The sequence below is a fragment of the Drosophila simulans genome, chromosome 2L, assembly GCF_016746395.2.
Source record: "Drosophila simulans strain w501 chromosome 2L, Prin_Dsim_3.1, whole genome shotgun sequence".
Taxonomy (NCBI): Eukaryota; Metazoa; Arthropoda; class Insecta; order Diptera; family Drosophilidae; genus Drosophila; species Drosophila simulans.
This window is the reverse complement of record NC_052520.2, coordinates 14,337,902-14,350,420: the sequence shown is the minus strand read 5'-3', so window position 1 is coordinate 14,350,420 and position 12,519 is coordinate 14,337,902. Positions and strand designations below refer to the sequence as shown.

The following is a 12,519-nucleotide window of genomic DNA, read 5'->3' as shown; positions in this document are numbered from 1 at the left end:
TTTGACTTTGGATGTGGGCTTGAGTGAGAGATGAGGAGTAGCGGTGGCGGAGGTGTGCGAGAGGCGAAACTTTTTAATAGTCGCGCCATAATCGTAAATCTTTTGTGTCCGACGCAGTGCAACGAACGACAGGGCCGACAAAGCCAAGGCTCGGATCAGGATGGATGGTATGGGCATGGTTATGGGGTCGGTGGATGGTGATGGGGAGGGAGGCACTGCGGCAGCCATAAGACCGTGGGGATGGGGATGGCGACTGCTAAACACCAACCCATACCACACCATACCTTGGCAAGCGAACCGAACGGCGGACCTACCTACAAACAAATCGAGCCAATGTTCACAACTTTATTTATCGCTTAAGAACACGACCAGGTAACTGTCCCTGCCTGAAAAAGGGTTTGTCTCTCAGGTGAAGAGAGAGGCATTGTACTTTAGGATTTTATTAACTCAGGATAATATTTAAAACCTCCTATCAAATAAAGGAGTTACAATAACAATAAGGATCCTAATGATCATAGAGCTATTATAGTTGGGAAATTTTGACGCAAAAACTAAGAAGCATCGGTGGTTCAGTGGTAGAATGCTCGCCTGCCACGCGGGCGGCCCGGGTTCGATTCCCGGCCGATGCATACTATATTTTTTAAATACCAAAATGTAACTACATATTTTATTTTTTAAAAACAGTCGAATTTACTTACAAATATTACACATAAATCGGTTATTTTGAACACGTTTGGTTTTCTCTAATGTAACTTGTTCGTGTGGAAGCCGGTTTTAACCATCATTTGATCATATTCAAAGATGTTTGCCAACTTTTTTGCCAAAATGGAAATTTTATGCGGAAAAACTAGCTTTTCCAACAGCATCGGTGGTTCAGTGGTAGAATGCTCGCCTGCCACGCGGGCGGCCCGGGTTCGATTCCCGGCCGATGCAAATAGATTTTTTGATAATTAAGTTTATAACGGCTTTCTCAAGGTTAACTTTAACAATTGGTGGAATGTGGAAGATGCAGTTTTTTTTTTAAATTACAATATTTTTACAAGACTTATTACTCCTTATTAATAGTATTATTACTATTACTGTATTTTGTAAAATATTACATGCATTAAAGAAGCTTACCTATTATACGCCCATGAAGTTAATCAGTACAGTAGCATCGGCTGTACAACTTCATGCTACTTAAAAAGTCGGCTTACTTCCAGGAATCGTGGTTGTAAAACTTAATCAAACATCGGTTGGGAAACGATCACTGGATTCCGCGGACTCGTACTCGCATCCGTATCTTTTGCCCATTCACCATGCGGACAGCAGTCCGAATGAGTCGAGTTGAGTTGTTTCCCCTGAAGAAGGCGCGCACCATGAATAGAGTTAGGATCATGGCCAAATGAGCAGCCTTAAGCAGTATAGTATCCCCAAGCAAGCCCCTCTTGTAAGCCAGACTTGTGTGCGCATTATTCAAATGCCCATCTAAGTATCTGTCGCTGTCGCTGGCTTTGTATCTGTATCCGAGTCCGTGGAAAAGCCAAAGCTAGCGCATGCCAAACCACGTAACCCAATGAAAGAAACGAAACGAATCGGCTAGAGGGAGACAGCGACAACATGGAGAACTGTCAGTTGGAGCTGACATATAAACTGACAGTTTGAAATTGAGGTTTTCTCCATGCTGACAGCGTAACACGTCAACTTAAGGAGGCATGAGGCCGACCGAAGTGCCTGTCCAGATACAAATAGACAACCGGGGCCCCGAGGAGTGAGCGACTAGTCCATGTAAAGCGAAAAGATAGTTAAGACTCCGCCAGAGCGAGATGGAGATGAGGACAGAGAGGGAGCCACAAGCTATCGCAGACAGCAGCCGTAGACAGCAGGCAATTTGACAGCTTAAACACACGAGCATGTCAAAATGATATGATCGCTAAGTGAGCGCAAACACACAAAAGCCCAGGACGGTATACGGAGATACAGCCAGATGAATGCAAAACTAGCGGGGTGGGGCTGTTATAGTACAGTGAAACATACTGATATGAAAAACAATGTTGGGACAGGAGTAGAGTCATTTTTGTAGAATAAATAAATAAATATTAAATTTTCACTCCTTTCCGATTTAATGTTAAGCCAACATTAAGCCAACAACAGAGGGGATGCCTGTACTTTACCATATTATACCATAATCCAATCCTAGCCAGCCTCAAGTGTTGCATCTTCTTTGCACTGCTGCACATCGGGTTCTTTAATAACAAACACACAGCTCGTCGCTTGGACAAAACTTTTGCCTGTCAGCGTTGGTTCCAAGTGGAACCCAGCTTGGGAGTTGGGGTTTTTAGGTCTGGGTCTGGGCTATATGGTCGGGGTCTGAGACGGGGTCCCAAGACCCAGTCTGTGTGCCTGGGTAACTTATCTCGGCTTTCAGTGTCAGCATGTTGTAGCTGTTGTGCGCTCGTTCGGAGGTTCGGCGTGCGTGTTGCTTTTCATGTTTACATTAATAAAAGTCAAAGGTTCTCGAGACTGACATATTGTAATTTATGTTTAGTGACAGCTTTATATCGGCGCAAAACGAACTTTAATCACTTGTTATTTAGCATAAATGAGTTGCCTCCTCTCGATGATGACTTGCGGATGAGTGGAATTGATTTGTTACTTTGGGATCGGGTAGCCCATCTGAATATGCAATCTCTCAGCAGTGTGATGACCGCATCGAGGATTGCATATGGAATACGTCTACGAACTACATAATAAATAGTATTTAATTTTATTTTATTGAATACTCTTTGTTCGCTGACGGGTGTGCAAAATTGAATAAGCTGCCACTTAGAATGGGGGTCTCTTGTCAGTTTTGTGTCAAAATAAATGAAGTTAAATGACAGTTTAATCAAGGCGTCAGGCAATGTCAGAGCATCATCAACCCCATGGCACCGTCATTATCATCATTGCTATATGTACGTGCAGCCAGTCAGTCGGCGAGTTAGTCAGTCAGTTGGTGGGTTAGTCATGTGTGTGCCCCTGCTCGAACACGAGGAACTATTGTAAACCCAACTGCTGTTATGCTGACTGCCTGTGACTTGTGTAATACATATCTGGCGAACAATGCAAATCCGTCGAGCAAGTACGTACACTTTTTATATATATCTTCTCTTGGCTTGTCATTGTCAGGCATTTGGCGAGAGACGTTCGTAAGTGCATTTGCATTTTGCATTTGGCGCGTTGCACGCTGCAAATGTTTTTGACACTTGACAGCCAACGCACTGACAGCTATAAAAATGTACGATAAACTTGCAGTACATGGCCAACACGATGGCAGAAATTACTGTGCAAATGTGGGAAAACTTAAAAATAAAATGCTTATTTCAAAACCGAAAATACTAAAAATATAATTCAATGAAAATAAATCAACACACATCTGTATACTCGCATAAGATTAAGACTTTTTATACCATAAAAATGGAATGTGCATCAATCAAATTTACAAATTCCTGTTTCTAGTTGCAACCTCAAAACCAATTTATCCAGATAGGCCAAATCATCTGGTAATTATTATCAGCGGGATATGTTTGTTGTGGCTTTAACCGGACCGCAGATCGACCGACTCCCGCGTAAATATAGAAAACCAAATAAATCTTCTCCGCTCTTTGAGGACGCCGGCTTCCTCTGGCGGGGAATACATCTGTGCTCTTTATGCCGCATCATCGTCGGCAAGAAGTTGTTTACAAATGAATTTAATTGATCAATCAAAGCGAGTGAAGATCAAAAAAAAAAAAAAAAGGAGAAAGAAATAAGATCAAAGCAACGCGGAGCCCAAAACAGACAAATGCCATACAAGCAGCGACAAGCCGAACATGCAGCAATCAGCCAGCAAGGGGCAACACCACAAGCACATTAGACATGTTCTTTGCTCGTTCAGTCACTCACTCAGTCAGTCATTCAGTCACTCAGTCATCCAGTCATCCAGTCACTCAGTCATTCAGTCAGCCATTCCGATCGCTCCGCGTCCATTTGGCCCCACCACTCCAACTTCCACTCGAAGATTCATTGCATCGCACTGCATCCCATGTTGTTTGCTGGCGTTGTTTTGATTGGTATCACTCAATGAACTTTGATTGTTGTAAATGTAATTAATCAATAACACAAACATTTACACAACAGCCAACAAATGGAGGGCGATGTGGCCAGGGGGCACCATCAGCATCTTAATCAACAGCAATTGTGCTGGGAATCGATTGGAGATTGGAGATTGTTGTGACATTGGGTCTGGTCTTGCCACGTCTGGACTCGGTCAATGTTTGATAAGTTGCGACGGAAGATAAATTCGAAAATGTGTTTTCTATATGAGAAATGCATTTTTATGTACTGACTATAAAGAGTTATTATCTAGAATATTAATATATGAAAAGAACCAATTCGATATTATATATTTAATAAATTAAGTAATTTTATGAACAGGCTTATAGGTTTAGCTGTTATATTTACTGGGATCAATGCCAATTAAATATTGCATAACATTTCCAATGGCAACAATTAACTACTTCAATTGGAATGCGATTACGTTTTGAAAAACATTTCTGGGTAAAAATTAAATATGCTAATCATGTCCAGAAATCAGCTAGTAGTGTAAATACCTTTCCATTTATCCATCGCTACAGTTTTAGGCTATTGATATCAATTATTCAGTCACCGGTTTTAGGACTAATTACACCTGCTTTGCGCGTCCATTCAATGGAACCAGCTCCCTCTTTAACCGTCATTACATATATTAAATGCCAAACCGTGTGCATAATTTTAATAAATATTATAAGTCCCAACCTCCGGTGGGCAACAACAAAACAAAAGTTACTGCGACTAAACATCCGGCGGAGGTCACAGAGAGCAGGCATCCTAAAATCTCATAAATAACCCAACCGAAGCGAATCCAACCGAACCGATCCCCACTGAATTGAGCTGAAAAATGGTTTACAAAATATTTTATTTTTGTTCCATTGCGATAAGGCACAATAAGTGGCAAAGAGTGTGGGTGTGCGAAATCTGCGCCACAACAATAATAGCTGAAAAATTTGTAAATATTTCATAAATGGGACATAAATTAACACAACTAATGCCATAAACTACAGCGGCGGCAGCAACAATAACCACTGTTGCCATGATTTGTTGCACGATAATTGCAGCCAGTTGCAGTAGCAGTGTGGCAGTGGCAGTGTCAGTCCCGACAAACTTACGAACACGAAAAATAGTCGCAAGAGTTGACATTTTCGCTCGCTTTATCTAAATGCACTAAATAAACCGCACACACACAGATACCGCAGCACATGTGCATAATGTCATTTGTTCACAATTTATCGGTGGCCCCACAAAATGTGAAAGCCAAACGACAAAAAATAAAGCAACAGCAGGGGATATCGGGCGGCAGCATAAATATTTTAATATGATTTACAAGCGGATGCAGTCAGAGCTTAGACTCGAATTTCGAGTTTGGTTCTGGCCTAACTTTTTTTGTTTACCCATATCTATCAGATACTCATAGCGAGGGGCACTATATACTATATATTTCATAAATGGGCTTTCCGCAAAAACAGGATGTTTTCGATAACGTAGAGATTTTCCGAAAGCCAATGCAGTTGTCGGACATGAAATATGGATTAGCCGAAAATTATGCACACATTATATTTTGTCTGCTTATGGGATAACATTAGGGCATTAGTATTTAGTTTAATATTTATGTTTCCGATATGATAATTTAGTGCTTAAAATTGTCCAATGCTGTTCATGAAATTGTCAATTAATGCAAAATTATTACCCTGGCCAGGAAGTTATAAAAAAGCATTGAAACATTTAATCCTAACGTTGTCAACATAAAACTTACATACATAAGCGTTAAGCATATACTAATTATGTTTGGTTTAGTAAAATGTTGAAGAACTCCTTTTGAATAGAATATCCACTGAAATACAAATTGATTAGGATTAGTGCAATCTTAAGAACGTACAGTATGTATATATGTATCTATTTACCTAGGCGTCCAAGTTTTCAAAACTAATATTTAGGATATCGTTATGTACACGTTCACAGAGGAACGATAAATATTAAAAGAGAACCATCTGAATGCAAAAAGATAGTCGCCTTCAGGAACTGGCAGAACTTGCGTAAGCTTATTATTCAGAAAGTTGGTAGTGAGCCTATCCACAGTAATAAGGGACTGCTAAAAAAGTATTTTTGTTATAGGCGTATAAGTACTCATATTGGTTAACTTACATTGAATGGGCAGGTCGGACTTCTTATATTGGATTGTAAGAGAATTAAATCGAATAAATATTTAACGACTATGTTCGATTTTTGAGTTTTCAAAAATCTACAGGCATCCACAGAAACGTTATAGAGAAATGGCTTATAGCCATTATACCGCTTAAATAGGGCTACGTTTATCTAGAAGATATACTGTTAATTAATAATACATGAATAAAAATCACTTTTATACGAACTGTGGCATTTGTAAGGGGCAATATTAACAGTCTGGAATTCACAGAAATATACTTATACGTCCTATTTACCGCTTTAATACGGCAACTCTCGTAGTAAACGTACGAGGTGTCAGCAGACGAGCATTTGACGTTGGTGAACTCAACCTTAGGGGTGACCTAAAACAAATTAATAGCATCTTTTACTTTTATGTAACTATACTTGCGTTGTTGATGCCATAAAGGATCACTACTATGATCAGTGCCAAATGAACGAGGTCCATGTTATATTAAAGTTAGTTGGCCACAAAATCCGTGAAACTAATAGTTATCAAACCATTGCGTAGAGAAGCAATGAACATAATATTTAGTAATTAATGTTTTTAAATATAAATCGATCTAATAAGATTTATAATTACACTTAATGCTTTCATTTTCAACGATTTGTTTTTAAATTGCCCATAAATGCGCTATTAACGGTATTGTTTTAAATTAAACTTTGATCAGTTTCGAGATTTTAAAATATTCAAACTAACCTTCTGGCTCCATGAGGCCAAAAGGTGGCAGCTACATGAGTCAGTTTACGTGATAAGAAAATTACTGGTTACACTTATTAGACAGCAACATGTCAGAGATAGCAGGCGGCCCCGGAGAAACCCCGGCAAACAAAGGGCGTGCCCCAAACGACTTCCTCATCAACCGCACCAACACCCCCAACATTCAGGCATCGTTTGCCCCCCGCTCGCGGTGCGGTTCAGTTCGCTGGCAAATCTGAAAGTGTAATAAATTTTAAACAATGCGGAAAATTTACGGTGATTTTCGCTGACATGCCCACTTCTGAGCTTTTCGGGCAGAGGCAGCAGCAAATGAGGCGAGGCTATAGTATGGGTATGGGTATGGCTATGGGTTGGGTATATATATAGGGCTGAAGTGTTGGTAGCATGTCTCGAAAGTCGAGTCGCGTCGAGTTGGTGGCGGTATATCAAAGAGCTTTTGTTAACCGCCCCCTCGAGTGGAGTGGAGGATAAATGTGTAGACGGAGAGGACGTCACAAACTGTTGAAAGCGCAAAGTGAAAGATATATGACTTCAAGTAGGTGTAATCACACTCACACTGGCTAACTGCCACACACATGTGGATAGGTATAAAGTCTTAAGTGACAGGCATACACGCATTTGGGAATACCTCGTATCGTAACAAGAGATACCTCAAGATAGATAAATATTTTTATCGAATATTTAGAGCTGCAATTATTTACTTAAATAAAATCTTGAAATTATATGGCAATTATTCAAATAAAATTAAAATTAAAGATATAGCTGTTTTCAGGATAATGGCATTAGGTAACCATCAAATTAATTTTCAATTTGCCCAAAGCTTTAAAAAGTTAGTTGGATCCTGTCCAAGGGTATGAGAGTTGCACTAAGCGTTTTTTTTTTTTTTCGTTAAAGAGGAAACTCGTTGACTGCTTTACGCTGAGAAATTACTTGGGCCAGGGGTTTTTGTTGTCTTTCGGCGAGAATTCCTCCACCCAATGCATAAATTCTACAATTTTCTTCGGGCAAAGGGTTTACCTTGGCTGCTCTGAGCCAAACTCACGTTGGCTTCTCTATTCCCAGCCGTTACTAGGTCTTGCCATTATTATTTTTGGCCGCCCTTCTCTGCTGGCTGAGTGTTTGCGCCGTGCCAGAGTATGCGTGAAATGCGATTTATTGTTTTCGTTAAAAAGATTTATTATGCCCTATGCATGAACCCGAAACCAGCTCAGCAGTCTCATTCTCTAACCCCTGTTTCATTTGGCTTTATTTGAAAAGTTTGCGAAAATTGTGTCCACCTCAGTAAAGTGGGCAAGGACTCGCAGATAACAAAGGGTTTATTATTTGGTGTCTAGGAAACGTTACATTTGAAGTCTACTAAGCTGGATTTAGTCAACAGGATTGCCCGGATATCGAATGTGATAAAAACATAACGTTCAACATTAAAGCAAATGGAAGGTAAATATATCTTATATGTAAAATATAAGATATTTAAAAAGAAACTGTAAAGTGATTTCACAAATTTACGTTTATTTAACGAAATGGAGATCATTATGGGGATTCACTTTTCGCTGGATTTATGGCGTAAAAAACTGTAAGTTGATGTCCAAACATAGATGAAGGATATCCCACCATAGGAAACACAATGGCTCTAGAAATGCAAACCACTTAAAATCCAGTAAGTGCCATCAATATCCGGGGCATCAATTACAATTTCCATTCCATTCGCCTCCGGCAGTCACGCCCCCTCGATTGGAAACTGTTGAACTCCCTGACCACCACTGACCCCCAAAGAGATGCTGTGCTGACTCCAGAAACCCAGCGGTCGGGCACTGCGCTTGGGATCAGAGTAAGGAAACCGGAGTTGGGAGTTGAGAGTCGGGAGTCCAGAGTCAGCGGGTACAAATTGCAATCGCAAGACATTCGTACACTTGCCACTCCGCCCGCTCCAACTGCTCGGATGTCCCAGCCTCCCAGCTGGCGCTCAGCCGCACAAACGTCAGAGCACATTATTGTAAATTGAACTCAATTACCAGTGACAGCAGACAAATTGAAGTGGAAATTGAGATCTTCTTTTGGGCGAAGAAGACGGTGATGGCAACGCGAATCGCTGAGCGGCGAAAAGCTTATAAAAGAATGACGAAAAACTGAATACTTCCTAAAAATAAGACATAAATACACAATTTTTTAAGGGAGAGATCCGCACAGTCGCAAAGTACTAAGCACTAATAAGCCATCTGAAAACGCACAGCGAATATTTAATGACTTTGAAAATGTATTTTGTTATAGCTTATAACTTTTAACGGGATATACATTTTTCAACTTACAATTTTTAAGATATAAATTGAATTATTTGAAGGCCCACTTCTTGGTAATTACGATACCCCACTGAAGAGTACTTAAGGCAAAAAGAAATCAGAGAAACTAATTCACTTAAAAACACTTTGGTTTTGATGCGGCCCCAGAATGTGGGCCTTCCCTTGAATATCCACCCCAGGATTGGGTGTCTGGCAGTCTGTGAAATGTCATTTGTCAAATGCACTTTGTGTCACTGTCCGTCTGTCGCAGTTCCCATCACGATTTCTCAGACCCCGTGCTTGATGTCCAATTGTCACAGACATGCGGGTGAATTAGTCAAGATTTTATAAAAGAGAAAATGGTGGTGGACGAGGGGTCTGTCCTTTGGCTAATTTATGAGTCAATTAGTCTGACGGCCTGGCCATGCATAAATATTATTATTAAATAGAGCTTTTCGCAAGGTATTGTATTCAGTATACTGACTGTACTCGGTCATCCTAGAGTTATTTTGCTAATCGCGCGAGTTGCGTTTATTGTGTCTTTGCTTTATGGTCCACTCATTTTGGCACAAACTCACCGCCTCAAAAGCAAGTGGTAAACACAATTGCAGGCTACATTGTTGCATTTGTGCACTGAGAAGAAATTGCTAGCTATACACCGTACTTTAAACAAAACTATACACAGTCAACAAACGTAACATAGATGTGATATTCAGGGCATTTATTCTTTCTAAGGAACTATTTAAAGTTCAAACTGTATTTTTAGAGTGCATTCAACATACTTTTGCAGCCTTAATTTCAGTGCATGGGGCTGTGGCACCGAATGCTTCGTTGAGAATTAAGTGCCGTGCTGGCTCATATTTTATAGCCAAAACAAATGCTTGCAATGGGGTTAATGTGGTGGGCGCGTGTAGATCATTATACACGCCAGCTGATATTTATAAAAATATACATTCGAAAAAGCCATCATATCAAATTAACTTGAAAGGAAACTGTACAAGTTAATGTACATCATATCTACTTTAATGAAAATTTATGGGTATAATAAAAACATAAAGGGGTTGGCAGTGTTTGCTGTCAATTGTGATGAAAGAGTCAGCAAAAATGTGAGAAACGTAAAAATGATTGAGTATGAAATTCAGTCGCAGTTTTGGTTAGAGTGCTGGAGCCAAAATCGAAAAGCTGCTTATAGTTTCAACAAGCTATTTACCGAGCTTACAAAAATGTGCAGCCGATAAAAAATCTATATAAATAAATACGTTCACGTGGATGTCACATCCTTCCCATGTTGCCATTGCACAACGCAGTGGGGACCCATTTTGCCTTCGGTCATATAACACAACCAACAACGCCAAGGGCCCCCAAACAAATCGAAGCAATTTACGAAAATGTAGAAAATGTCATTGGGCTGTCAGAATGCATCGTTGTTGTTGACATGTGACCATCCTTATACGCCCCACACACCCTCGCCTCACACTCGCGTGTAGAAAAATATGGTAGAAATTGTTATAAAAATCCACAGTGCAACGTATAACAAATTGCACAGCAGCAGCAGCAACAGCAACAACTCTGCTGTTTCTGACAGCGAAAGCATTGTTGGCTGACAGCTCGAAAAGGGCTCGAGGAGGAGGGGGTGTTGTATGACTACGAGCCAAACAGATAGTGCCACACAGCGTGAGGGTGGGGCACACTAACGTAACGTAACGCAGCAACGTAACACAAGGGGCAGCATGGGTGTTCCCTCTGTTCTGTCACTGCTGTTGGCCGTTAAATTAATGGCCAGTGGAAGTGGCAGCTGAGCAAAGAGAAATGCAACACGGAATATGTAATATGCACATGTGCTGGCTTACATACACTAAAGCAACGAGGATATTTTCGACGAATATTTACCAGCAACCCAAATTGTGACCACCTTTTCAAATTTCATTTTAATTTAGGCTTATCTGAAATGATACTGGAAGCTCCACTTCTCGATGGTCTAGAGTATCAAGTAACTTGAAGCTGCAGAATGCTGCACATATGTATCTCCTGCTTGTAGTTGTTAGTGAGTATGGAACAGAATATATGTACATATGACAGAGCTGGTATGCTTAAGAATAAAATGATATCCTAAAATATAGTCATTTCCAAAAACCTAAAATTATGATTAACACATAACCCATTTTCTGTAGGAAACCAGCAAATGGGTTAGAAATTAGTTTAAAACTGATCGCTTTATTTTGAATGAAATCGTGGGGTGTTGATTGCCTTAACTTTTTGGTAACCAGCAAGGTCTTGACTGTTATGAATTTTCTCGATATTCCCTGGAGTCCTGACAGTCTTCTGGGTTTCGCAGCTGTTTCGCTGTTGTCTCATTTAAAATGTGAGTAGCTCTCAACATTTAACTGACAATGAGTTGTTGGCTGTTTCGCCGCCGACTGGTTGGACTTCGTGCTGCGTTGCACCGCTGGCAGCCAAGTGACAGATAGCGAGTCCCAGGCACGCTGGCAGGAAGCGACTGAGACTTAGACAGGAAGACCGAGAAGCCGGAGGACAATGGGGCAGAGAAAGGAGATCCCGGCGGCAGGCTGGCAGGAAGAGTAAGACGAGTAGCGCGGGGCAATCAGGCGATACGAGAAGATTGAGGGGAGGAGTCGGGGCGTCCTTTTGTTGGCCTTTTCTGCTCGGCCTTCACTACGGCTTGATCGTAATTGTGAGTGACAACGGCTTGATGCCTGATTATGATAAATGAATTGTTAAATTGAATTAGGTGTTGCCGCGCTGCTGTCACTCAAAAACCGTCGTCATATTTCCCTCAATTCCCGCGCCGAGTCTTTTTTATCGTACCCTGTAATCAGTGGGAAAAGGAGTATTTGGCACTTGAACATCAGTTCAAAATACACTTTTTATTTTTTAATAAAACGAATGTTCTTGCAGAGTTTATGGTATAAAATCTCTCAATTGATCATAATTTAGTATCATTACATTTATAAAACATTGGAACAAAAGAATTTGTTTGTATTCGTAGGTAAATTTTATTATTTAAGTGGTATTTACAAGTCGAAAAGCCTGAGTTTCTTAGTTAGCGCTGGTTGGCTTTCTTTTGGTTTTGCTCTTCGCAACTCCTGCCACCACTTCACATTGAAATTGCATGAAATTTGATATTTTTCAGCGCTTGTCAACGGGCCGGGAACACAAAGGGTTGGGCTGGGCTTGTCAGATGATGGACATCCTGCCTGGAAGGGTTGTTTGGCAGGAACGGTTCAA

At 40.6% G+C, this 12,519-nt stretch overlaps 1 protein-coding gene and 2 non-coding genes across 4 annotated transcripts in view; 2 read left to right on the top strand and 1 right to left on the bottom strand.

Annotated features, from left to right (window-relative positions):
• The first annotated feature begins 558 nt into the window (after window positions 1-558).
• On the top strand, window positions 559-629 carry Trnag-gcc. The gene has a single exon. It is a non-coding gene; the product is annotated as a tRNA-Gly (tRNA).
• Window positions 630-862: 233 nt separating this feature from the next.
• Trnag-gcc lies at window positions 863-933 on the top strand. Its single transcript has one exon. It is a non-coding gene; the product is annotated as a tRNA-Gly (tRNA).
• A 4,451-nt stretch (window positions 934-5,384) lies between these two features.
• Window positions 5,385-12,519, bottom strand: part of LOC6732333 — a 57,627-nt gene continuing 50,492 nt past the window's right edge. The window contains exons 1-5 of one of the 2 annotated variants that reach the window (XM_039297008.2): window positions 6,659-6,739; window positions 6,465-6,608; window positions 6,238-6,408; window positions 5,997-6,184; window positions 5,385-5,926 (exon numbers count right to left, since the gene is read on the bottom strand). In XM_039297008.2, the coding sequence (XP_039152942.1) occupies window positions 6,026-6,184; window positions 6,238-6,408; window positions 6,465-6,608; window positions 6,659-6,724 (540 nt within the window). In that variant the 5' untranslated portion in view covers window positions 6,725-6,739 and the 3' untranslated portion in view covers window positions 5,385-5,926; window positions 5,997-6,025. Of the gene's footprint in view, window positions 5,927-5,996; window positions 6,185-6,237; window positions 6,409-6,464; window positions 6,621-6,658; window positions 6,740-6,976 lie in introns of those variants that run through there. The other variant, XR_005544560.2, reaches the window with a different exon arrangement.